Raw genomic sequence first — 25,210 nt, forward strand, 5'->3', positions numbered from 1 at the left:
TCCCTCCCTCTCTCTCCCCCTCCTCTCTCTCCCCCCCCCTCTCTCTCCCTCCCACCCCCCGACCCGAACCGAACCGAACCTCCCCGACCTGACCCAACCCAACGCCACCTACCTGTAAATCTGGTGCTGGGGACGGGCCCTGCCCGAAGTCTCGGGCCGGCCCGTTCAGCCTTTGGTCCCGAAAGGCCTGCCTGAAGCACTTTCACACAGGTAGGAAGATGGTTTATTTAATCTTTTCTTTGCTTATAAATGTTTATTCAGGTTGGATTTATTTGTATAATATTTGTATAAGTATAAATAAGGATTTATTATAGAATTTAATGACTTCCCTTCCCCCCCCCCCCCCCCCCCACCTCGTTCTGGACGCCTAATTTGTAACCTGCGCCTGATTTTTTAATGTGTAGAACAGGTTTTTTCAGTTCTACAAAAATCTTCACTGGCTCCATTCTACTTTAGTTTGGAGTACGTTTTCACTGTGGAAACTTTGAAATCAGGCGTCAGTGGCCGGACACGCCCCCTTTTGAAGAAAAAATTCTGTTCCAAAGTAGAACTGTTCTACCTGACTAGAACTGCAGAAAAAAAAATGTGGAGAATTGCGATTTCTAAGATAGTCCGTTCTCCACCAGTTGCTCCTAAAAATCAGGCGCAAATCATGTGGAAACTTGGGCCCTATATGTGGAGAATTGCGATTTTTTAAGATACTCCAAAAAAAAAAACTAGTTGCTCCAAAAAATTAGGAGCAACTCCTGTGGAAACTTGGGCCCTATTGAGTGGTTGTGAATAGCATAGCTGCACTTAAGGGGAAGTGAGACAAATACTTGAGGGGGAAAGGAATACAAGGATATGTTGATAGGGTGGAGTTGAATGGCCTGATTCTGTGCTGTCATTTCTATGGGCTCAATTTTCCCCGGTGATTTGCGCTGTATTTTTGGAGCAAGCTGCTCTTTTTGGCCCAAGTTGAAAAACCACAGTTTCCCCAATCAATTTGCACCGGCGTAACTCAGTTAGTTACGATTTTTTTTGGAGAGAGGGAGAGAGAGACCAGACTGGCAAGCCCTTCGGGCGGGGTTGGAGGTAAGTTGCTGCTATGTGTTTTTCAATTCTTTTAATGTGTTGGGAGCTGGCTGTATGCTTCACTTTGCATCCTCAGCTCGCATTGTGTCCCTGGTTACTATGGCAGCCCGATCTTTTTGGTGCAGATCAAGGCTCCACCCCCAAAACTAAATGTTGGGTTAGGCCACGGCAAAATGAAAAAGTCCAATGGAGAATCTTAGAATTTTTTTTTGCCGTACTTAGGCCCCCAAAAATCAGGCGTATCTCTTCAAGTACGCCAAAAAAATGCTTTGGGGAAAATTGAGCCCTATGTAATGTAATTATATGCAAGTTTTTCTCATTTACCTTTCGAGTGGGCTTTGAGGAAACATTTCACAGTGTTAGCTCTTATAAGTTTACCTGTGATTATTCAACTCTCTTAGGTAAATAACAGTTCAAATTGTACACAAAATGCCAAAGAACTGAAGCGCCTATCCTTGTTCCTTACTGTCCTCTGCAACTATACCCGTGTTCATTGTTTAACCATTTATCTACTCATCACTTCATCTTTATTTTAATTCTGTGGTGCAGATTCTGAGATGAAGTTAATGGATCTAGTATAGTATAGCAGGAATGGCAGACTTTGTGGGGCTTCCTTAATTCCTACACAGCCCCTGCCAACACCTCAGCGTAGATTCTGTCATTGCTACTGCAGCTCAGGAAAACGGACTTTAATATGGGCTAACAACTGAGGTAAATGGGCTCATAAGAACATAAGAAATAGGAGCAGGAGTAGGCCATACGGCCACTCGAGCCAGCTCCGCCATTCAATAAGATCATGGCTGATCTGATCATGGACTCAGTTCCACTTCCCTGCCCACTCCCCATAACCCCTTATCCCCTTATCGTTTAAGAAACTGTCTATTTCTGTTTAAAATTTATTCAATGTCCCAGCTTCCACAGCTCTCTGAGGCAGCGAATTCCACAGATTTACAACCCTCTGAGAGAAGAAATTTCTCCTCATCTCAATTCTAAATGGGAAGCCCCTTATCCTAAGATTATGCCCTCTAGTTCTAGTCGCCCCCACAATGGAAACATCCTCTCTGCATTCACCTTGTCCAGCCCCCTCATAATCTTATACATTTCTATAAGATCACCTCTCATTCTTCTGAATTCTAATGAGTAGCAGCCCAACCTACTCAATCTTTCCTCATAAGTCAACCCACTCATCCCCGGAATCAACCTAATGAACCTTCTCTGACCTGGCTCCACAGCAAGTATATCCTTTTTGAAATATGGAAACCAAAACTGCACGCTGTATTCCAGGTGTGGCCTCACCAATACCCTGTATAACTGTAGCAAGACTTCCCTGCTTTTATACTCCACCTCCTTTGCAATAAAGGCCAAAAGCTCATTTATAAAACGGAGCCATCGAGTGAATTAAAAATAATGCGCAGGAGGACCTCAAACATAGAAAGGTGGGAAATTGAAACTCGAGGGGCGGACGGTATTTCCTGAACTGCAGACCAGACAAGGGGCATTAAAAAGGTCCCTTACCGCATGACGAAATCCGCCTCGTCGATCTGACCGCCACAATTACTCTTCTTCAAGATTCCGCCATTTCCCACCACCGAGCACTTTTTCAGCGGTAACTGGAATGGTGTATCCTAGCAACACCAAAGAGACCAGTTTTCAGTTACTGGACTCAGCTGGTCCTCCTTCCAATCTTTAGCCTCCTTTGGCCAGTAAAACCTGGTGGTTTACTCACAGGCCTTTCCAAAACCATTTCCTTCACAAAATTGTAATTTTCCTTGAAGATCATTCATGCACTACACCAGGTGTAAGACCCTTCATGCACTACATAAGGTGTAAGACCCATCATACACTACACCAGGTGTAAGACCCTTCATACACTACACCAGGTGTAAGACCCTTCATACACTACACCAGGTGTAAGACCCCTCATGCACTACACCAGGTGTAAGACCCCTCATGCACTACACCAGGTGTAAGACCCTTCATACACTACACCAGGTGTAAGACCCCTCATGCACTACACCAGGTGTAAGACCCCTCATGCACTACACCAGGTGTAAGACTCTTCATGCACTACACCAGGTGTAAGACCCCTCATGCACTACACCAGGTGTAAGACCTCTCATGCACTACACCAGGTGTAAGACCCTTCATACACTACACCAGGTGTAAGACTCCTCATGCACTACACCAGGTGTAAGCCCCTTCATGCACTACACCAGGTATAAGACCACTCATGCACTACACCAGATGTAAGACCCCTCATGCACTACACCAGGTGTAAGCCCCTTCATGCACTACACCAGGTATAAGTCCTTTCATGCACAACACCAGGTGTAAGACCCTTCATGCACTACACCAGGTGTAAGACTCTTCATGCACTACACCAGGTGTAAGACCCTTCATGCACTACACCAGGTGTAAGACCCTTCATGCACTACACCAGGTGTAAGACCCTTCATGCACTACACCAGGTGTAAGACTCGTCATACACTACACCAGGTGTAAGACCCTTCATGCACTACACCAGGTGTTAGACCCTTCATGCACTACACCAGGTGTAAGACCCTTCATGCACTACACCAGGTGTAAGACCCTTCATGCACTACACCAGGTGTAAGATCCTTCATGCACTACACCAGGTGTAAGACCCATCATGCACTACACCAGGTGTAAGACCCTTCATGCACTACACCAGGTGTAAGACCCCTCATATACTTGAATTGATTTAAGATCCGTTTTACACAATGGAAAGGATTGTGTCCCGTTGACAATATTAAAATCATGCCTGGCAACAGTCTGTAAAACAAACTGGACTAACTTTCATATTTGTAACTATGTGAAGTTTTCCTATATACTTTAGTTCATAGTTTCTTTCTTTTTCTAAGAGCATCTGAGCCGAGCTTCAGACTGAAGATAAAGTATTGATTGTTAACCTGGGGAAACATGGAGAAGATTTCATTGTTGACAGCGAGTGAGTAGAAGAATTCGCCATCAAACCAGAGGCTCTTCCCCATGGGAGAGTTCGACTTTGTTACAGCAAACAGCCGCTCCACATCACAACATTGCTCGAGTAGTCTCCTGCAAGAAAACAAGAACTGTTTTAAATGGATAAACAGTAATCATACATGGAGATGTGACAGCAAATCTCACTAATCTGTGCTCCTGGTATGGGGCTTTCCCTGGATAGCTAACTTAAAAAAGAATCCAAAAGTCTTTTATAAACATATAAATAGTAAAAAGATAGTCAAAGGAAGGGTGGGGGCAGGTTAGGGACCAAACAGGAGATCTTTCTGTGGGGCCTGAGGTACTACATGAGTTATTTGCATCTGTCTTCACTTGAGAAGAGGATGCTGCCAATGTAGCAGTAAAAGAGGCGGTGGTAGCGATATTGGATAGAATAACAATAGATGCAGAGGATGTATTTAAAATGTTGGCAGTCCTCAAAGTAGAAAAGTTACCCAGTCCGGATGCATCCTAGATTACTGAGGGAAGTCAGGGTTGAAATTGCAGAGGCTCTGACCACATTTTTACAATCCTCCTTAGATATGGGGGTGGTGCCAGAGAACTGGAGGATTGTAAATGTTACACCCTGCTTAAAAAGGGGGAGAGGGATAAACCAAACAACGAGAGCCCAGTCAGCTTAACATTGATGTTGGGGAAGCTTTTAGAGACAATATATGAAGCAAAATTAATTGGCATTTGGAAAAGTATGGGTTAATAAATAAAAGTCAGCATGTATTTAAAGACAAATCGTGTTTGAGTAACTTGATTGAGTTCTTTGATGAAGTAATGGAGAGGGTTGATTAGGGCAGTGTGGTTGATGTGTATATGGACTTTAAAAATGCGTTTCACAAAGTACAACATAATAGACTTAGTAGCAAAACTGAATCCAATTTCTTCTTAGGCGGCCCCTCGTATCGAGGATGACTTGCTTCCACACTAAAAAGGGATGAGTTCTCAGTTGTTTCAATAAAGGACCTAATATTCCAGATCCCGAACTACACCTTGAAGGGTGGAAGATGTCTGCGCGTGGATTTTTTTTAAGTGTGGTGACCGTTGCACACCAGCCACCACACGGGCTTGACAGAGCTAGGTCTTGGTCCAGTGGCAAGGGTTAACCAAGACGACTGGAGACATTAGACCACACTTGAAGTACTGCGTACAGTTCTGATCGCCATATTATAAAAAAGATATTAGAGTAAAGGGACAGTGGCAGCATGGATACGAAATAAGGAACAGAAATCAGAGTAGTGGTGAAGAGTTGTTTTTCAGTCTGGAGGAAATTATGCAATGGTGTTCCCCAGGGGTCATTATTAGGACCACTGCTCTTTTTGCTATTTGTTAATGACCTGGACTTGGGTATACAGGGCATAACTTCAAAGTTTGCAGATGACACAAAATTTGGAAATTAAGTAAACAATGAGGAGGCTCGTATCAAACTTCAGGAGGACATAGACAGACTGGTGAAATGGACAGATGAAATTTAACACATAGAAGTGTGAAGTGATACATTTTGGTAGGAAGAATAAGGAAAGGCAATATAAATTAAATGGTTCAATTTTAAAGGGGTTCAGGAACAGATAGATCTGGGGGTGCATAGTTTTGAAGGTGGCACGACGTTGAGAAAGCGGATAAACACGCACATGGGATCCTTAGTATTATTAACAGAGGAATAGAGTACGAAAGCAAAGAAGTTATGCTAAACTGTTATAAAACATTGGTCCGGCCTCAGCTGGAGTATTGTGTTCAATTCTGGGCACCGCACTTTCGGAAGGATGTGAAGGCCTTAGAGAGACTAATGAAAAGCAACCAGGGTCTCGCACACATCACTTCAGCTTGGTGCAGGGGGTCAACACTGCAAGAAAGAAGGATGTGGGACCAGATCACCGAGGCTGACACTGCCAGCAGTGTCGCCCCCATTACCTGGCTCCAGTGCCCAAAGAAGCTTCATGACGTCAGACCACTAGTCAAGGTCAGTGAGTGCATCTTCAAAAACCGTCTCCTACCAACTGCACCACTAGCCTCACACACTGCTCAATCACTCACTTACCAACAATCACGAGGCACACCTCCCATTCCTAACCTAATCTTGGAGGAGACGGTGCTGGCCATTCTTGGCAGGGACATGGCTGAGCCCTTGGCCTGCGATGGGGCTGAAAGGATACAAGATACTGGTATCCTCATACATTATCCTCCTTCTCGTACGCACCTCTTGCTTTCCCACCCTCCCCTCACCACAACTCCACCTTGTGCCTTCCTCATTTTACACACCCCAGCCAGTGGGTGACCACAGAAGAGGGAGAGGAGGAGAGGAGAGTGAAGAAGAAGAAGAAACACCATCACTCAATTTGACCCTCCCAGCCACCAGCTTCTCAAGGTCGACCTGCAAGACCATTTGCAATATCCCCCACTGAAAGTCAGCAGCCTTCCAGCGGCCTTGCTGCAGCCACTGAGGAAGCAGTGTGTGACATCAGTAGGATAGACAAAGGCTCACACAAAACAGTCACTGAGGGAATGCATAAGGGTGATGAGTTGATGTGTTCTACCCCAGAGTATTAAAAAAAATACGTAAGGAAATTACAAATGTGTTAGTCATCATTTTCCAATGCTCGCTAGATTCAGGATTTATGCCTTTAGATTGGAAAATTGGAAATGTCACTCCATTATTTACAAAGGGGGCAGGGAGAAACCAAACACTACTGACCTGTCAGTTTAACATCAGTTGTGGAGAAGATACTGGAATCTGTCATTAGGGGCAGAGTTACTGAGTATTTGGACAGGAGAATCAGCTTGGATTTGTGAAGGATAGATCATGTCAGACTAATCCAGTTGAACTTTTGAGGAGGTCACTAGAATGGGGTCACTAGAATGGTGGACAGGGGAGTGTCAATAGATGTTGTCTATATGGACTTCCAGAAGGCAGTTGATCAGATTCTGCACAAGAGATTATTAGCAATAATTAAAGTGTATGGAATTGGAGGTAATCTTGTGACGTGGGTTGGTAATTGGTTGCAAGGCAGAAGACAGAGAATAGGGATAAAGGAGACATTCTCTGACTGGCAGGGTGTGACAAGTGATGTACCCCAAGGATCTGTACTGGGGCCTCATCGTTTCACCATTGCATCATATATGGCAATGACTTGGATGATGGAATAGAGAGTTGTATATCCAAGTTTGCAGATGACACTAAGTTAGGAGGCACAGTAAGTTGTGTAGATGGGAGCAAGAGGTTACAAAGGGACACAGACAGACTGAGTGAGTGGGCTGAACTATGGCAGATGCAGTTCAATGTGGGGAAGTATATTGGCATCCACTTTACATGCGAGAAAGAAAGGTCAGAATATTTTATTAATGGAGACAGACTAGAAATAGTGGATGAGAAAGGTCCAGGTTCACAAATCACTAAAAGCCAGTGCATAGGTACAAAAGGTAATCAAAAAGGCTAATGGAACGTTGGCCTTTATCTCATGGGAGTTGGAATTCAAAAGTGAGGAAGTGATGCTTCAATTGTTCAGAGCCTTGGCCAGACCTCAGTCAGAGCACTGCGTCAGTTTTGGGCATCGCACCTTAGGAAGGATATAGAAACACAGAAACAGAAATTTACAGCACAGAAGGAGGCCATTCCAGCCCATCGTGTCCGGGCCGGCCGACAAAGAGCCACACTGCCCTTGGTCAGCAGCCCTAAAGGTTACATATAAACCTATGAACAATGACAGAAAGGAAAAGAGCACCCAGCCCAACCAATCCGCCTCACACAACTGCGAAACCCCTTACACTGAAACATTCTACACTCCACCCCAACTGGAGCCATGTGATCTCCTGGGAGAGGCAAAAACCAGATTAAAAGCCCAGGCCAATTTAGGGAGTAAAGATCTGGGAAAATTCCTCTCCGACTCATCCAGGCAATCGAAACTAGTCCAGGAAATCACCCTGGCCATACTTACCATTATATCTGCTACATCCAACAAAAGATCATTCAGTCTAATCCCAATTACCAGCTCTAGGTCCGTAACCCTGCAGGTTACGGCCCCTTAAGAGCCCATCCAACCATCTCTTAAAAATGGTGAAGGTTTCTGCATCCTCCACTCTCCCAGGCAGCGAGTTCCAGATCCCCACAACCCTCTGCGTAAAGAATCCCCTCCTCAAATCTCCTCTAAACCTTCCACCAATCACCTTAAAACTATGCCTCCTTGTAATAGACTCCTCCACCAATGGAAATAGACCCTTACTATCCACTATGTCCAGGCCCCTTATTAGGCCTTGGAGGGGGTACAGCACATTCATGATTATACCAAGGCTAGACCCTCCTTCAGACATGACAATATTCGTGTGCATGCTGGTCAGGAAGCATGGGAGCTGGAGCGGCAGGCCCTGGAGCATTGTGGCCCCCCGACCTGCGAGAGAACACTTCCACAGGTCGGGAAGTATAAGAGCTGGAGCGACATACCACTACAACTTCCAGCGCGAGCTGCTCCAAGTGTGCAATGGCTTCGAGGTGGGCGATTGGGTGCCGTCATCAGGACCCAGGTCGCTGTTTGGAGTGTAGGCAGGAGCATCGGCGGGGCCCTGGTAAAGCAGAGGAGAGGGAAGGATGTGGCAGAGGTGCGGCGAGTGATCCGAGATGGAGGAGCGATGAGGGATCGTGGCTGAGATTCGGTGGGTGATTGTGGCGGAGGTGTGGCGAATGTTTGGTGCGGAGGTGCGGTGGGAGATTGTGGCGGAAGTGCGGCGAGTGTTTTATGGCGGAAGAGCAGCGAGAGATCGTGGCGGGGGTACGGCAAATGAGGGTACGGAGCCTAGAAGAGCCGAGGACCCAGGGGCAGCACGAGCCTGCCCACACTGCGATATGTGTGCGCACTAGGTCCGTGCAGCAGAACAGGTCTCCAGTCATCCTGGTTAATCCTTGCCACTGGATAAAGGCCTAGCTCTGTCAATCCCGTGTGGTGGCTGATGTGCAACAGTCACCACATGTTAAAAAAATCCACGCCCAGGCATCTTCCACCCCTTCAAGTGGAGTTCAGGACTGGAACATTGGGTCCTTCATTTAAACATCTATGAACTCTTGTGGAAGCAAGTCATTCTTGTTCGAGGGACCGCCTATGATGATGATGATACCAAGGCTAAAACAGTAAAATCATGAAGACAGGTTGCATAATGTTGCCTTGTACTGACTTGAGTTCAGCAGGTTAAGGAATGATCTATTTGAGTTGTTTAAAATAATTAAGGGAACATAGGAAGAGGAGTAGGCCCTTCAGCCCCTTGGGCCTGTTCTACCATTCAATTAGATCATGACTGATCTGTATCTCAACTCCATTTACCTGCCTTTGCTCCATCTCCCTTAATATCCTTACCTAACCAAAGCGATTTGATAGGGTAGATACAGAGAAACGGTTTCCTCTGGTGGGGAAACCCACAACAAGGGGGCATAATCTTAAAATTAGAGCTAGACCTTTCAGGAGTGAAATAAACAAACCCTTTTTCACACAAAGTGTATCCATACACACCTTATACACTTATTATCATTTAATTGTTGTCAGTATCTGAGCTTGTGGTGACTACCGTATATAATGGTTGTAAAAAGTCAAGTTATGTTCTTATTTGTGTTTGTACAAGGGGAGGATTGTCGAACTGGTTGACAGAGTAGAGTATCCATGCCAACTGTAGAGAGTGTCAGATCTATATACTTCTTGTGGCTCGGTGGGTATCAATCTCGCCTACTCAGTCATGTAAGAACCCTAGTTGTGTATACATATATAGGTCGTCTCATATGATTAGGGTTTTTGCTTTTGTTTTGCTTATTAAATGGCTTGTGGATTTGTACTGTAGCTAGAAAAAAATGAAATGGTTAAAGTTGTTAATTCCCAGGATGCTTTAACTTAGAAATATAAAAAATAGGTGCAGGAGTAGGCCATCCGGCCCTTCGAGCCTGCACCACCATTCAATATGATCATGTCTGATCATGCAACTTCAGTACCCCATTCCTGCTTTCTCTCCATACCCCTTGATCCCTTTAGCCGTAATTGCCACATCTAACTCCTTTTTGAATATATCTAACAAACTGGTCTCAACAACTTTCTGTGGTAGAGAATTCCACAGGTTGTAATGTGTCAGGGTAGACCCCTAGACAGAGGGAGATAGAAGAGCAAAAATGGAGGCAAATTTCTGAGAAGTACAAAAACTATAGGGCAGTAATGGTGGAGGATTTCAACTATCCTATTATTAACTGGGATAAAATTAGTGCGAAAGGTATAGAAAGAAAGACTTGGATTTATATAGCGCCTTTCATGACCACTGGATGTCTCAAAGCACTTTACAACCAATGAAGTACTTTTGAAGTGTAGTCACTGGTCACTGTTGTAATGTGGGAAACACGGCACACAAGTTTTGTACAAGCAAGCTCCCACAAATAGCAATGTGATAATGACCAGATAATCTGTTTTTATTATGTTGATTGAGGGATAAATATTGGCCAGGACACCGAGGATAACTCCCCTGTTCTTCTTCGAAATGGTGCCATGGGATCTTTTACATCCACCTGAGAGGGCAGACGGGGCCTCGGTTTAACATCTCATCCGAAAGACGGCACCTTCGACAGTGCAGCACTCCCTCAGCACTGCACTGGAGTGTCAGCCGAGATTTTTTTTAGCTCAAGTTCCTGGAGTGGGACTTGAACTCACAATCTTCTGCCTCAGAGGCGAGAGTGCTACCCACTGAATTCTTAAAATGCATTCAGGAGAACTTTTTTAGCCAGTATGTAGCAAGCCCAACAATGGAGGAGGCGGTTCTGGACTTAGTTTTAGGGAATGAAGCTGGGCAGGTGGAGAGCATTTTGGTGCTAGTGATCATAATTCAGTTAGATTTAGGGTAGTTATGGAAAAGGACAAAGATAAATCAAGAATAAAAGTTCTCAATTGTGGGAAAGCCAATTTTACTAAGCTGAGATGTCATTTAGCCAAAGTGGACTGGAATCAGTGTCAGAGCAGTGGGAGGCATTCAAGGAGGAGATCCTGAGGGTTCAGGACAAGTATGTCCCCTTAAAGAAAAAGGGAGGGACTAACAAATCTAGAGCCCCCTGAATGTCAAGGGGCATACAGGGTACGATAAAGAAAAAAAAGGGAGGCTTATGACAGACACCAAGGGCTCAATACTGCAGAAACCCTAGAGAAGTATAGAAAGTGCAGGGTGAAATTAAAAAGGAAATTAGGACAGCAAAGAGAGAGCATGCAAACATTTTGGCAAGTAAAATCAAGGAAAATCCAAAGCTGTTTTATAAATACATTAAGAGCAAGAGGATAACTAAAGAAAGAGCATGGCCTATTAGAGACCATAAAGGTAATCTGTGTGTGGAGGCGGAAGACGTGGGTATGGTTCTTAATGAATATTTTGTGTCTGTTTTCACAAAAGAGAGGTGCGATGCAGACATTGCAATCAGGGAGGAAGAGTGTGGAATATTAGATGAAATAAACTTAGTGAGAGAGGATGTATTAAGGGGTTTAGCAGCTTTGATAGTAGATAAATCCCCAGGCCCAGATAAAATGTATCCCAGGCTGTTAAAAGAAGCAAAAGAGGAAATAGCAGTAGCTATGACCATCATTTTCCAATCCTCTCTGTCTGCCGGTATAGTGCCAGACGACTGGAGGACTGCTAATGTTGTACCTTTGTTTAAAAAGGGAGAAAGGGATAGACCGAGTAATTATAGGCCAGTCATCCTAACCTCGGTGGTGGGAAAATTACTGGAAAAAATTCTGAGGGACAGGATAAATCTTCATTTAGAAAGACAATGGCCCTGAAATTCCGAGGAGGGCTTCCCACGGGTAAATCCTGAAAAAATAGAAATAAACTGCGCGCTTACCTGGAGCTGCTGTGCACGTTGGGACTTCTCTCACAGGCCTCCTCTCCCAACGACGCGCAGCACGTGCATGTCAGGACGTCCACAGGAGTCACATTTGCCTGGACACCCAATCACAGGTAAGTATTTTCTCATTCATAGTAATAGGAGATTCGTAAGTTACAAATCTCCTATACTATGAATGAGAAAAACCCCAAAATGCACAAACACTATACAAAACATTTAAAAAAACACCTCACACAATGAACTAATAGAAATTAAAAATGTTATACGTGTTTTTTAAATTTAAAAAAATTTCCGATTTTAAAAAAAAGTTAGGGCTAGGGTTTAAAATTAAATTATCTGAGAGGGCAGGGTTTTAACATAAGTGTGTTTTTTAAATTTTTATTTTAATCATGTTTTTTCTATAGGCTAGACTTTCCACTAGATGGCTAAGGCCCCAAAAAATGGGCTATGTTCCAGTGATGTGGGACGTCTCGGCCTTGCTGATCGCCGGCACAAAGCCCATTTTTGTTTTTGCGATTTTCCACTCGGCCTTACCCCAGCGATGTCAAATGGGCGATGTGATTTATCTCACGATCGCCCACCGAAAACCGAAATCAAAGAAGAAAAAAAAGCTTCCCTAGCAACGTTATTCTGTGCATGTGTGCAATGGTTTTTTTGTGGTTGAGTTTCTTTGCCGCGTTTTGAGAGGTGAGGGGTCATCACACATGCTCAGAGGTACAGGGAGGGTCAGCGAGAGAGAGGAAGAAAGAGAGAAAGAGCTGTTTGTGGTTGTTGGAAATGATTGTTGACTTCAGATTGAAAAATAACTATTCTTATCGACTTATAATTATTTCTTTTTGCACAATATTGAAAAATAATACAATATAATATATTATATAATATATATATTGAAATATATATTTAAATATATTGACATATAATACATATAATATTTATAACAAAGAATGGAGGGAGAAAGTGTTAGGAAAAGGGCTAAACCCTTTAGCGAGGAGGCCAACGAGGCACTCGTTAACATAATAAGTGGCAGGTGGGACAACTTGACACGGGGTGGGCATGGGAAACCTCCACCCCGTGCTTATCAGAAAATATGGGCCGAGATTGCCGATGTCATAACCTCGGCCTCGAATGAAGTACGTACACCTGACCAGTGCCGGAAAAGGTGGAACAGCTTGCTGGCAGCAGCCAGAGTAAGTTGCATTTTAAATTTTAACATTTTATATATGTAATATTTAAATAATGCATGCAAATTTTAATTGGAATCTTGAAAGTCATTTTGTTATAGTATTGCCTGCTCCATGATGACATGCAAGCTGTGATCCTGACCAACGGATCCATCGCAGACCCTATTCATGTCCGGACCAGGGTCAAGCAGGGCTGCGTCATCGCCCCAACCCTCTTCTCAATCTTCCTCGCTGCCATGCTACACCTCACAGTTGATAAGCTCCCCACTGTAGTGGAGCTAAACTACAGAACCAGTGGGAAGCTGTTCAACCTTCGCAGTCTCCAGGCCAGGTCCAAGACCACTCCAACCTCTGTCGTCGAGCTACAGTACGCAGACGATGCCTGCGTCTGTGCACACACAGAGGCTGAACTCCAGGACATAGTTGACATATTTACCGAGGCTTATGAAAGCATGGGCCTTACGCTAAACATCAGTAAGACAAAGGTCCTCCACCAGTCTGTCCTCGCCGTACAGCACTGCCCCCCAAACATCAAGATCCACGGCGTGGCCCTGGATAACGTGGACCACTTCCCCTATCTCGAGTGCCTCCTATCAACAAGAGCAGGCTCTGATGATGAGATCCAACACTGCCTCCAGTGCGCCAGTGCAGCCTTCGGCCGCCTGAGGAAAAGAGTGTTTGAAGATTAGTCCCTCAAAACTGTCACCAAGCTCATGGTCTACAGGGCCATAGTAATACCCGCCCTCCTATATGGCTCAGAGACATGGACCATGTACAGTAGACACCTCAAGTTGCTGGAGAAATACCACCAGCGATGTCTCCGCAAGATCCCGCAAATCCCCTGGGAGGACAGATGCACAAACATTAGCGTCCTCATCCAGGCCAACATCCCCAGCATTGAAGCACTGACCACACTTGATCAGCTCCGCTGGGCAGGCCGCATGCCAGACACAAGACTCCCAAAACAAGCGTTCTACTCAGAACTGGTCCATGGCAAACGAGCCAAAGGCGGGCAGAGGAAACGTTACAAGGACACCCTCAAAGCCTCCCTGATAAAGTGCGACATCCCCACTGACACCTGGGAGTCCCTGGCCATAGACCACCCTAAGTGGAGGAAATGCATTCGGGAGGGCGCTGAGCTACTCGAGCATCGTCGCTGAGAGCATGCAGAAATCAAGCACAGGCAGTGGAAGGAGCTTGCGGCAAACCAGGCTCCCTGCCCACCCTTTCCCTCAATGACTATCTGTCCGACCTGTGACAAGGAATGTGGTTCTCATATTGGACTGTACAGTCACCTAAGAACTCATGTTCAGAGTGGAAGCAAGTCTTCCTCGATCCCGAGGGACTGCCTATGATGATGATGATGATAATTAATTAAATTATGAATTAATTTATGCATCCTAGCACTAAGTTGAATTTTATATTATGAAATATTGTTCATATGCAAAGCAATGCAAATTTCTAGTCGAACATTTAAATCTGTCAATCTTAAATGTTTATTACCAAGCCCATTAGCTTATGCCATGCAATGTTATCACCATTTGCAGAAGAAGATATCTATCAATCGTGCCGAGCAGAGGAGGATGGGCGGCTGCTCTGCTCAGGTGCAGATTTTATCGGAATACGAGGAGCTTGCGGTCGCCTTAGTGGGGCCTGACAGCTGTTCGGTCACGACCCATGGTGTGGTCGAATCCACCCTTGAGTCTCGTGAGTAATGGGAACTGTGCATCTTAAAAATATCTTAGTTACGCATGTACAGTTCTGCAATTATAATGCAATATGATATATACTTTTGATGTACTCTTGATTTACGAATGAGGTCATGGCAGCCCTGGTGAACCCTTGTGCATATGGGGTATTGAAAAGTATTCTTATGTTATGGGTATTGAAAAATTGATCTGTATTGATATGTATGTTTACTAATAATGAGCACCGTTAATGTCCTAATAAGTTGTTTAGAAATGTCATTTGTATTTTTAAGGTGGACACATCCACTACTCCTGCACCGTCAAATACCTCGCAGGAGGAAGAGGAGGAACTGCTGCCAACTGTGGAGCAAGAGCAGGAGGAGGAGGAGGAGGAAGAGGACAATATTATTTTTGTGGGGGGGGGGAACAACCTGCGGCCATCTCTATTGAAACAGATGAGGCACCGGGACCAAGCGGTGTGCAGGTGGTGACGTCAAGGCGCGAAATATTGCAAACGCCGACCCCACGGAGGTCGGGTCAGCGGGGTGGGCAATCGCCTACCATGGAGGGCCAAACGGAGAGCTTGATATCCCTGTGCAGGGAGACGGTTGCGATCGGTCACGACCTTATCCAGGGTTTCGCGGGTTTCTCTGCAAACTGGAGCCAGTTTTTCGCGAACTGGGGTGTGTTCAGCACGAACTTCTCCAACTGGTCTTCCGTGCAAGCACAGACAGCACGGGAGAAGCTGGAGGCCATTCGTCAGCAGACCGCCGCAACCAATGCCCTTCGGCATGCGTTGCTCGTTGGACGCGGCGCTGCACCCCAAGGTGTCGTGTCGGCTCGCAGCGAGACCCCCTAGCACGCAAGCGAGTACGGAGGGCACAGTTCCTCCTGACTCGGAAGTAGAGCCTCAGGCTTCTGCTTCCACTCTGTCACCTCCACCACGGCAGGAAGTCTTGCCGTTCCACTCTGCACAACGCGTTCGTGTCGGTCTGCGTAGACCAAAACGGGGGGTGGGGTAAGAACACGGAGTGGGACAGGACCTGGAGGGAAACGTGGCCACAGGTAGGGGGGGGGGGTGTTTTCAATTTCATTGTTAAATTGTGTTGTGTTGAATTGTTTATTTTTTTTAATTGTTAATGTTTTGTTCAAGGTTGATTGGGATTTGAGGGAAGGGTGGGTGGGGGGGTGGGGGCAGGCGGGGGTGGAGGGAGAGTGTTGGTCAATAGTTTTTAAAAAATTTATTTGGTAGTTGTCTTTGTTAATAAAAAAAAATCTTTAATTCAACAAATTTTGTGCCTTCTCTCTTAGTTACATTAGTTAACAAATTTATAGTTGTTCATCCTTATTTGTTTATTCTTTTATTATAGCAGTACTTTACTTCAACTTTACTTAAAGTAAGCATTAATTCAGATGATAGACCAGTGCAGGCAAGACAACAAGGAAACCCCACGCAAATGAAACTTTAGATTAACCCTAACTGTAAATGAACATTTGAATATCCACAATGATAGTTCATGCAAAGCATCCATTAATGAGCTGCTGACGCAATAGCTTAGCGGCCATGTAACTGCCACTGGCTACTGGTCTTCGGGAGGGGGGTGGTGATACCGGTGCTAGATCGCCAGGCTGATTGTGCTCCCCTAGGTCCTTGCCTGCGTCCTCTTCCGTCTCTTCCTCCTCGCCGGCTGGCTCTTCTATTTCCCTTCCTTCTGGAGGTGACCCTGCAGCTCCATCTGGCATTACTTGTCCTCTCTTTATAGCTAGGTTATGCAGCATGCAACACACCACAATAAACTCTGCCACCTGGTCAGGGTGGTACTGTAGGCTGCCTCCAGAATGATTCAGGCATCTGAAGCGCTGCTTTAGGACTCCAATTGTCTTTTCAACGATGTTGTGAGTCGCTATGTGACTTGCATTATATCGTTTCTGTGCTTCAGTGACAGGATTACGCAGAGGGGTCATCAGCCAACTGGCAAGGTCATATCCTTTATCCCCCAGCATCCAACCGTGACCTACTGGCTGATTGACAAACAGGTCAGGGATAGCACTTTCACGTAAGATGTGCACCTGGAAATGTAGCATTTACTGTCATGATTGTTTGATTGTGGTATACAACAAGCTGCACATTTAGGGAGTGGACCCCCTTTCTGTTATGAAACACCTCCGCGTTCTTTAAGGGGGCTTTCAGGGCAATGTGCGTGCAGTCTATTGCTCCTTGCACTTTGAGGAAGTGTGCTATTCTCGGGAAACCCAAAGTCCTCTCGGTCTATGCCTCCCTGGTCATTGGGAAGCTTATGAAGTCCACCCTGCGAGCATAAGGGGCTTAAGTCACCTGTCGAATGCAGCAGTGTGTGGCGTGCTGAGAGATATGGCAGATGTCGCCAGCTGAAGCCTGAAAAGATCCCGATGCGTAGAAGGCTAGGGCAGCAGTAACCTTCACCTCAACGTTTCTGATGGTGCTCGAAGGCTGCAGATCACCCTTGATGAGTTGACATATCTCATCGATGACCTCCTTCCGGAATCGCAGCTTCCTAAGACAAGCATTTTCAGACAAGTTCAGGTAGGATTGCTTCTCCAAGTACCTTCGTTGGCTATATGGTCTCCTCCTCTGTCTTCGTCTCAGTCTACGCATTACTGTGCCACCCCTTCGATTGATCCTTCCAGTAACCAGTGTGTGAGCAGTTGCAATTAAAGGCAGGGAAAGCATAGGCCCCATCACTATCGATAATTACTTTCACTAATTTTAATAATCTCTCTACTCTATACTCACTAATCGCTGTACTCTGCACTCTCTGTACTCTCTACGCTGTGTACCAGTCAGTTTGATAGGCCCCAACAATATCATTAAATAACTTCACTATATAAAAGCTATTTACAAAATAATTTCAATATTTAAAACCTATTTACCAAAAATAACTTGATAATGCCTCTTTATATTCCCTGTTTCAATATTCTGAGTACAATTACCTTTAAATTAACTCTCTAAATAACTCACAATTAAGCCTCCACCCTTCCTCCGAAGTTCAAAATGGCGTCTGTAGTGCCCATTTCCTTCTCTTAAGCCCAGTAAAAGCAACTATTTCGCAGCACTCTTTTGGGTTTTGTATCGGCCCAGCGAAGTACATGCTAGGTGCCAAAACTTGGGATGGGCCTTGTGTGGGCGATCATTTGGGCGATCATCTCGGCGATCAAAGTGGAAACTGAGGCACTTGTTTTTCCAGCGATGTTTTGGGCCTAGTTTCCACTTCTTGCTCAAAATGGGCGATAGAGGTCCGTTTTGAGCGATAGATGGGCCATAGATGGGCGATGTGAAGTGTTTTTAAACTCTTATGCCTGTAAAAGTAGGCTATGCGCTTGCTTTTTCAGGCGCAAGATTTTAAAGGACATTTGCAGGGCAAGATATTCGTAAATATCAAAAATCTTGCCCTGCAAGTGTCCTCACTCCCGAGATACGGAGGATCTGTCAAGCCAGAAACGTGACAGATTGGAAAAGCCGGATTTCAGCGTATGCGCATTGCGCGCTGAAAACCGGCTTTTCCGATGCCTTCCCAGGTCCGTAGAAACTTTGTACGGTCCCGGGACATCGGAATTTCAGGGCAATTGATTAATCAAGGCCAGTCAGCATGGATTTGTTAAGGGAAGGTCATGTTTGACTAACTTGATTTAATTTTTTGAGGAGGTAACAAGGAGGGCCGATGAGGATAGTGCGTTTGATGTAGTGTGTATGGATTTTAGCAAGGCTTTTGATAAGGTTCCACATGGTCCCACAAAAGTAAAAGCCCATGGAGTCCAAGGCAAAGTGGCAAGTTGGATCCAAAATTGGCTCAGAGGCAGGAAGCAAAGAGTGTTTCTGTGACTGGAAGGCTGTTTCCTGTGGGGTTCTGCAGGGCTCAGTTTTAGGTCCATGCTTTTTGTGATATATACCATTTAGACTTGAATGTACGAAGTATGATTAAGAAGTTTGCAGATGATAGAAAAATTGTTTGTGTGGTTGATAATGAAGAAGAAAGCTGTAGACTGCAGGAAGATAGTAATGAACTAGTCAGGTGGGCAGAACAGTGGCAAATGGAATTAAATCCTGAGAAGTGTGAGGAAATGCATTTGGGGAGGATTAACAAATTGTAAGAGAAATTTGGCATTAGGAGTACCAGCAGGACAAGGGTTAAAGTGCTGGTTCCTGCACTGGCCCATAAGGAGGTAAAAGGCCTCTCTTCGGCCTTGTACCAAGGCTCCAGAAGTTATCAATTCAATAATATTCCGACAGGATACGATGTGAGAACCTAAACAGACATTGATAAGACCTTGCGAAGAGGCTCGAAGCGGACTCACAGACAACAAGGAGGATCAGGAAAGAGAGTGCGAACAGCTGAATGCGATACTCCTGGAATAGTCACCAGGGTTATCATGGAATGATAAAAGGGGGGAATGAGGATGTGTACAGAAGGATTGTGAATGTGGCAGAGGATGGAGATAGGGAATCATGGGAAAATAGCTAAAGAAATGTCAAGATGCAGACAGTTGCAGAATCAACAGAAAAAAAGGGGTTACTGAGAGTTGAGGCTAAACATGGGTCACGGGAAAGAAAAGGCAACCACAGATAGGAGAGGGTAACGTAATGCTTTTTACTGATAGGAGGGAAATAGGTTTTACTGATAAGGAAGAAGAACTTAATGAGGCTATAAACAAGCTGACCTCGGGGCCAGCTCTAATTAGGAGACCTCCTCGCCTGCCATTGGACATACTCGGGGGAGGGGAGGGGGAAGAAAGGGAGTGGATAGACCAAGTGCTAATCAGATGTGTTATGTTTTGAAAATGTATAACTACTGTGCTTTTCGCGCTGTAAAGGGGCTTGTCCAGATGAAGGTAAATAGGCTCTGATTGAGAGTGTTCCTTTGTCTTGACAAGTCCCGGCCGGAGAATCTTCAATAAAGGTCTTTTACAGAAAAGGCAAGAAGGTGTTCGCGTCAGTGTATTCGCTGAAACAGATTGAGGGAAAAAGAATCCGTATTAACATTTGGTGTCAGAAGTGGGATCTCAACGGACGACTGCCAGGGGCTTGCGAATTAAGAGCCGAACTAGCCTCGGACGAGACGGGAGGAAAATGGCCACTGGAGTGAGTACTTTTTAAATACCACTTCGGTTCCCTCCAGCCCCAAAAGTCTGAAGAAAGTTTTGCCACTCACTGGTTCTCAGGTAGCGTCCGAACGAGATCCAGGTCAATCTGGCGAATACCTTTTAACTTAGGAAACCGCGGGGCGACACGGAGGGAAACGGAAATAGACTATCGCGGGGCGACGCGAATAGGAACACCGCGGGGCGACGCGGAGGGAAAGGGAAATTGTGTAAAACTAAATCGCAGGGCGACGCGAGGAATTGTGTAAAACTAAATCGCGGGGAACGCGAGGAATTGTGTAAGGATAAAATAAATTGTGTAAGGATAAAATATTTCTTTACCGCGGGGCGACGCGGGAATGGGCAATCATGGATCCAAAAATAGAGCCGGCCAAAGAAAAAAATTAATTAATAAGCTTTGTTGAATGAAGAGAGACTTTTGTGAATGTCTGTCATTGAGTGAGAGTCCTTGTGTGACTTTTTGACTGCGGAATGAATTTTTATGTTTTCATGTTTTTAAAAGCCTGTTTGGAAGAGTGGAGCAGCTGTTTGTTTATTTTAGCTCCACCCACTTCTCCAAACAGAGTGAAAGTTTTTTCAACCCTTTGTAGTGTTCTCCTGTATGTGGGAAGTTTTAAGACATTTTAAGTTAGTAACGCAGGTGTGGATATATTCGGATGATAAGTTACGGAGCTAGGAAATGCACAAAGGATAGGTTTGTTGAGTAAAAGATAAAAAATACATGGTCCCGGTGGTTGAAAAAAAAATTATTCATTTGACACGTTCACTTACTTGTCGAAAAAAAACATGCAATGATTGATTACATTGGGTTGAAAGACATAAATTTAGTCTAGGAATGAGATAAAGAATGCCTTTTAAAAAAAGCTTCTAGCTCAAAAAAAAAGTTTTAAATAAAGATTGAAATTACAAAATTTGAATTGGGATTTTGAGATATTAAGAAAAGGCACAGCAAAATACTGAGGTGGATTCAAAAAAAATTATTAAATTAAATCTGATCTCTTCAAGAAAAAAGGAGATATAAAACTAAAAGGTTTGAAAAAAGATGTAACGTACTAAATAAGTGCTGAAAAAAATGTGTTTGCGATGGAAAAAGACATAACTTACTAAATACTAGTTGATGTTTGCTATGAAAAAGATATTGGTTTAATTGGGAAAAGGAAAAAAAAAATTGGAAGAGGTAAAAGACACTCTACAGTGATAATGATTTTAAATTACGAAAAAGTTTCACTGCAGTTTGAAAAGATTTCCAGAATAGACGGTGTTTATCTGGAAAAGTCCCGAACAGTCTAAACAAGCAGGAGGGTTTTGAAAATAACGAGGAGAAAAGATCTAAGCTATGCGAACTCAGCACAGAAAGAACTGGGAATTAGAGAATCTTACTAAATTTTAAAAAATGGAAGCCGAGAGAGAAAAAAACCCACAAGATTTGCCCAGTGAACGGGACCGTAAAATAAAACGAAATGTTAGAATGTACACAGCGTGTGTGAAAATTGGATTTCAGTAAACAAAATAGCTATTAAAAATGTGTGGTCTCGTTTTAAATCAATCAAAAAAAAATCTTTGGCAATTAGAAGTTAAGAAAACATTGGAGTTTACTCTAAAATGCCGTCTTTCCTGATGAGAAGATTTTTATTATGACGGCTTTACTAATGATTTCTGCTGTTTTAACGGATTCCTAATTTCTAAGCAAGTTTTGAAGGCACAAAGACTTAAAAAAAAAGAATTTTTCGGATGATTACGTGAAGTCACGTAATGACATCAGGCTTTCTTACAAACCTGTAAAGGAGTTAACCCTTTCCATTGACAGCTGTTTTATACTGGACATTATTAATTTGGATTTCTTAATAGAATAAAAAAGACTCACCTAACAGAGGAAATGGTGCGATAGTCAGAATAAAAATAAAAACAGAACTAGCCTATGTAATAATACTCGCCTGATACAAATAAAAGAAAGATACTCAAACAAAACAAATTCAAGAGTTAAAAGCTAAGATAAATAAGCTGGAAGAGATTTTTTTTTTAAACGGGGCCAGACAGATAGTGCAGTGTGCAACCATAGCACCATCACCTATGGCAATAGAGCCAACGTACCCCACGGTGGGTAAGTGCAGTCTACAAACCCAACCTAACCCTTACCTCCGATTTCACAGAGTGACCGCAACATGCATGGATAAAAGATGAGTAGACCAGAACCTAACACCTGGTGACGACCAGGCTATCTGTTTAAAATTTGCAGATAAAACACTCACCGAGATGGGACCGCAGCGGCTACTTCGACTCTGGAGACTCAGGATACTGGGGACCTTGAGGCCCACGCAGGCACTGGATAATACAGATGGACTACGAGAGATATAGCACACGCAGGAAAGACACAACTACATGAACTAGCTTTGTTTAATTTGACTGCCAAAATATGCATCCCAGCAGCCAAGGACTGGAGCAAGGACAGAACTTATTTTAATGCATGGCTATGTATAGTGTATTAAGTAAGGTTGTAATGCAGCAGGCTGCCGATGCCATGGGCGCCAGTAGATTCCGAGGACAGGAGCAAGTTCATAGGACCAAACGGGGAAGGGCGCAGAAATCTAACTGGATGGAATTTCAGTTCGAGAAGCTCATGCCTGGGCGGACGAAGCTGCAAACAAGCAGCCAAATCCACCCCGCAAGAACAGAAGGGTGGGAACAGAACGGAGCAAAAAGGGGGTGGGACCTCAGGATGTTTAGGAAAACTGGCCAGTGGGATAAAATTAAGACCAAGGGAGGTCTCTGGAATATAAGGTGCACGCCTGTCTTTGCCCAGGGAGACCTCAACCAGGGGATACCAGTTGGAGAACATGCCCGACCTCCCCGTATGTGGGTACAGATCAGTGGTGTTGGGACATTAGAGTCCGGAATAGATCCACCACCGTTGCTCCAACAACCACTCTGGGAACTATAACTCTTTATAGTACCACCACACATCCTCCTCCCACATGCCCATCCATAAAGACTGGAGCCAAAGGGGGGGCTAGTAATAAAAGAATCTAAAGAAAGGATATAATTTGGGGTGCGTCAGCGATTACTTAACCTAAATCTAATGGATATCATTCTTCCTAGCTTCTGTGGGAATGAAACTATAAGTCTATACCAGAACCTGGCACAACGGATCCTCGAAGGCCCGGAACCCACTACCCTGAGATTTAATGTCAGAAATGGAACAGGGCAAGGTCGAACAAAAAGGGGAATACTGGAAACACTAGGCACGGGTTATGCGGCAGGGGTTACGACGATGAATTCCATAGGCCTGTATGCAATATACGACCGGGTTAACAACTTAATGGCGTAGTCTTGAGTGGTTTAGTGGGGCGGGACCTGGATAACCAAGCCCTACATGCCCGGTTGGGAGATGGCGCGGAAGGGGAACTGTTACAAGTGGCCCATACATTGCCGAAATGCCAAGACAATAAAATTGATCCAATCAATGGGGAAAGATATAAATAAACGATTACAGGCTGAGATAGTTTGCTCCGGGTATGGGGCCTGGATATTAAGTGAGGTACAACATAATTTGGAGCAACTCCAGAATGGAGACATACCAGATTGGATTCCGAACAGCATACTTAACAATTGGACTCTAGATAAAAAAATGAATAACACATGCGAGGTACGAAGGAATAGTCACGCATGGGTGCCGAAATTCAGATGTATTACTGGGCGGGTGAATATGATCGGATTTATGTTGTCCATACCACAGTATGATGTAACAAAGGGAGACCCCTTATACCAGATCGATAATATTGGTGAAGTGAGAAACCAAACTCGGTTACGTTACCATCAGCCTGCCAGACAGGTGGTTAAAATTAACAAAATTAACAATAGGCATTGACATAACTGACTGCTATAAAATTAACCAAGTGGTTTTATGTCGAGGTACGCCACGAATGACGAATGATAATTGCAGATTCCACCAAACAAACGGATGCATGCTGAGTATCACTCCTCTCAAACACGATTCCGAAACAATCGCTGCTCCACAAGGGAATGGAGCACAGGAGCAGCCAACCCGACGATTAAGACCAGGGGAGGAGTCACCCCCTGTGTCATCACCAACCCTAACTTGTGTTTCAGGCCCATGGGAAAAATAGATGTAAATGGATACCACATATATCCCGAGACAACGGAAATCATCCACGGATCAATCACGGATACCCTCCGAGAAGGGTACGAAGAGGCGGTATGGGAACCGCAAGGCAAACAGATACCGGAACAAAATGAGGAACAATTACGTTTGGTGTAAGGAATCCAGAATCAAAGACGACAGTATGTCCGGCTGATGGAAGAAATAGACAACTTGCAAAGAGACACTAACACAATGCTGGCTGATCAGCCCTGGTACTCAAAGCTGTGGGACATTGGACTTAATATTCAAATTCACCCATGGATAAGAATAATATCACATGTACTTGTAGTAATACAGGGTCTGGTTCTGATGGTCATGATGGGATTAACATGTGCACGAATTAAACAGGCCAAACGATAAGTCAGGACACGCACTATGATTAAGGCCATAAGGGATGAAAATTTAAGCAGTCCTACAGGAAGAACTTACCTTATATAACTCTGTTGGAGGGTTTCAGGGGGTCCCGAAGCTTGGGAGATGGCCACCCAGGTGAACTAACCTATCTGGAACTTGCCTACAGGGAGATAGTTATTGGGAAATATGGCCAGCTTGGCGTATAGCCAAGGGCCAAAAGGGGGGAATTGTAAGAGAAATTTGGCATTGGGGGTACCAGCAGGACAAGGGTTAAAGTGCTGGTTCCTGCACTGGCCCATAAGGAGGTAAAAGGCCTATCTTCGGCTTGTACCAAGGCTCCAGAAGTTATCAATTCAATAATATTACGACAGGATACGATGTGAGAACCTAAACAGACATTGATAAGACCTTGCGAAGAGGCTCGAGGGGGATTCACAGACAACAAGGAGGATCAGGAAAGAGAGTGCGAACGGCTGAATGCGATACTCCTGGAATAGTCACCAGGGTGATCATGGAATGATAAAAGGGGGGAATGAGGATGTGTACAGAAGGATTGTGAATGTGGCAGAGGGATGGAGATAGGGAATCATGGGAAAATAGCTAAAGAAATGTCAAGATGCAGACAGTTGCAGAATCAACAGAAAAAAAGGGGTTACTGAGAGTTAAGGTTAAACACGGGTCACGGGAAAGAAAAGGCAATCACGGATAGGAGAGGGTAACGTAATGCTTTTTACTGATAAGAGGGAAATAGGTTTTACTGATAAGG

The 25,210-nt window shown here is 44.5% G+C and overlaps 2 protein-coding genes across 2 annotated transcripts in view; one reads left to right on the top strand and one right to left on the bottom strand.

Moving 5' to 3' along the window:
- st8sia1 (ST8 alpha-N-acetyl-neuraminide alpha-2,8-sialyltransferase 1) overlaps window positions 1-25,210 on the bottom strand; it is a 93,908-nt gene that overhangs the window by 32,094 nt on the left and 36,604 nt on the right. Inside the window, exons 2-3 of the mRNA XM_070897602.1 lie at window positions 4,005-4,149; window positions 2,590-2,699 (exon numbers count right to left, since the gene is read on the bottom strand). Of these exons, the coding sequence (XP_070753703.1) occupies window positions 2,590-2,699; window positions 4,005-4,149 (255 nt within the window). The remainder of the gene's footprint in view (window positions 1-2,589; window positions 2,700-4,004; window positions 4,150-25,210) is intronic.
- LOC139278030 (uncharacterized) lies at window positions 12,672-15,808 on the top strand. The gene is made up of 3 exons (XM_070896689.1): window positions 12,672-13,113; window positions 14,655-14,814; window positions 15,089-15,808. Exons 1-3 carry the CDS (start codon window positions 12,871-12,873, stop codon window positions 15,652-15,654), a joined length of 969 nt encoding a protein of 322 aa, XP_070752790.1. The 5' UTR covers window positions 12,672-12,870; the 3' UTR covers window positions 15,655-15,808.

Source organism: Pristiophorus japonicus, chromosome 13 (assembly GCF_044704955.1).
Source record: "Pristiophorus japonicus isolate sPriJap1 chromosome 13, sPriJap1.hap1, whole genome shotgun sequence".
NCBI lineage: Eukaryota > Metazoa > Chordata > Chondrichthyes > Pristiophoridae > Pristiophorus > Pristiophorus japonicus.